The 2,259-nt window shown below is 56.9% G+C and overlaps 1 protein-coding gene across 1 annotated transcript; it reads left to right on the forward strand.

Moving 5' to 3' along the window:
- Window positions 1-1,160: 1,160 nt before the first annotated feature.
- ACA1_165660 (uncharacterized protein) lies at window positions 1,161-1,847 on the forward strand (the record flags this gene model as incomplete). The annotated part of the gene is made up of 1 exon (XM_004354000.1): window positions 1,161-1,847. One exon carries the CDS (start codon window positions 1,161-1,163, stop codon window positions 1,845-1,847), a length of 687 nt encoding a protein of 228 aa, XP_004354052.1.
- Between the last annotated feature and the right edge of the window lie 412 nt (window positions 1,848-2,259).

A 2,259-nucleotide genomic window follows, 5' to 3' on the forward strand; every position in this document is an offset into this window, starting at 1 on the left:
GTGTTGGCGTTGATGGTGTGTAGACACTCGCTGGCGGTGTTAACCCCACACTTGCTGTTGACGCCGTCGAGGCCTGCTTGCTCCCCTTTATCTTCTGCTTCCACTGCGGCGCCACTGGCGACGAGCGAGGACCTCTTCCACCGACAGCAGACTTCTCTTGCGCCGGCGACCGGCGCGGTCCTCGCTGTTGGATCAAAACACGCGCAAAGGTGGTGCTCACCAGCTGTTCGCCGGGCGAACACTATCGTGAAAATTATAGAAAACAGTGCCTCGCGATGCACACATCGGAGACCGAGCAGCCGCAGATTGAGTCATGTGGCTGGTTTTCCATCAGCACCTTCCACGCATACCTGCGCAGGCAAACGCACGCACCACCGCACACGCGTCCGCGAGAGGTCAAGCGAAAGTGAGTCAGCGAGCGGAGGATGGATCGAACCAATCTGATTCGAATCAAAGCGTGGCGTTGGGTGAGCGAGTGTACCAAACGCGATCAGTGTCATATCAGATCTTCCAGGCGAGGGCCTCCAGCGGCTCCACCCACTTCTCAAAGAGTGTCAAAACGCGCCAGTTCATCTGATGGTGGCAGACACGACCAACAACAGGAGTGAAGTGAGGACAAGCAAGTTTGCATTGGCCGGGCCGAGCAGTAAGTAGCAGCAGCGGCGTCGTTGTCCTAAACAGCGTATGTTGTCTGTGTGCGTGTGCGTGACCCGAAATTCCGTGTGTTGTAAGCCTATGGAGTGCACATATAATGCACACTTGTTCCGCCGGACACAACATCGGGCGAGGGAGGGCAGGTCACATTCTTGGGAGTGACCAGAAGGGCGTCCTTGTGCCATCTTGTTGCTGCACTGAAATGCGATCACGCACTGATCGTTGAAGGCCTCCTTCATCTTGTTGTCAATTTGGAACAGAAAAAACATGCCTTTACCTTCTTTCAATTGCCCTGTAGGGAAACCATGTTGCATAGTCACCTTCTCACTGTACCAACAGTTGCTACCTTGCGCAGGGGTCCCTGCCATTGGTACCAACAAACCTTGCTAGGTGATAGGACATGGCCCATTATTTGAAAGGAAGGTCTTATTGCCGACATCGTCACCGGCGCAACTTAAAAAGCTTGAAGAGGCTCCCTTGCCGAGCCCAACTTCTCCACCACCCCTATGCAGACACCACTCTCGTTGGCTCTCTTCTGGCTCCTCGTGGCCACTGCTGGCTTCCTTCCGGCCTTCGTCACGGGCGCCCTCACGCCGGTCTCGGCCAGCGGCGATTGCGACTCCGTCATCACAATCGTCGGCGAATCGAACGTTAATCCTTGGGGCCTGGGCGGCAGCACCTGCATCACCAACGCCGTTACGGGGTTGACCTCTCTGGAGAGTTTCACGTACTACTTGCGGCCGATGCAGAATGGCACCCAGGCGGCCGATGCCTACGTCTACAACTCCGATGCTGAAGCTGTCGTCGCTTCCGTCGCCCTCTCCGGCCTCCCGACCGACAACAGCACGACCAACTACACCGCGGTGCAGGCCACGTTCCCCAGCACGGTGGAGCTCAGCGCCAACACCACCTACTACCTCAGCTTCTGCATCAATGGGACGAAGACTATCGGGTTCTACTCCGGCTACAACGACACGGGCGACGCCTTTTTGTTCTGTTCAGGCGACACCACCACTTGCCTGACCTCCAACTCCTCCTGGACCTACTTTGGTGGCGTTCTGACGATGGAGGTCTCCAGCAAGGCCTGCCCTTTGCCTTCCTCGGCTTCGAGCCTTCGGTGGGGAAGCAGTTTCGTGGCCCTGGCCTGGGCCTGCCTGACTGGCCCTTCCGCCTGCTTCAATCACTCGACTTAAAATTGGTCTTGGTCTTCCCAACATACATTTTTGTTCGCCCACAAACACGGCAAGGGCCAAGGGCGCCGACAGCATTTTCTTTTTCTCTTATTTTGTCCCTTTCGTGGGCAGCCACTTGGGCATGTGCGGTGGACCCGCTCCGGTGGCCTCGGCTCTGGGAAATGTCGCCTGCCAGTGCAGGTATCAGTCCCCTTGCGACCTGTGGATTCACAGAGTGGAAGCGAGCGTCGTGGGTTATCATTGTGGCCTCCACTGCCACCTCGCTTTCCTCGACTTCCCTCTCTCTTTCTCAAGGTTCCCGGACCACACTTGCTTCGCCGAGAGGCGTCGGCGTTACAAAAACTCGCCCTTCCATCACATTTCGCCCTATTCTACCTTTCGCCCCGCTCTTTTCTTGCCGACGCGTCGCAAA

The sequence above is a fragment of the Acanthamoeba castellanii genome (assembly GCF_000313135.1).
Source record: "Acanthamoeba castellanii str. Neff unplaced genomic scaffold scf7180000084732, whole genome shotgun sequence".
NCBI lineage: Eukaryota > Discosea > Longamoebia > Acanthamoebidae > Acanthamoeba > Acanthamoeba castellanii.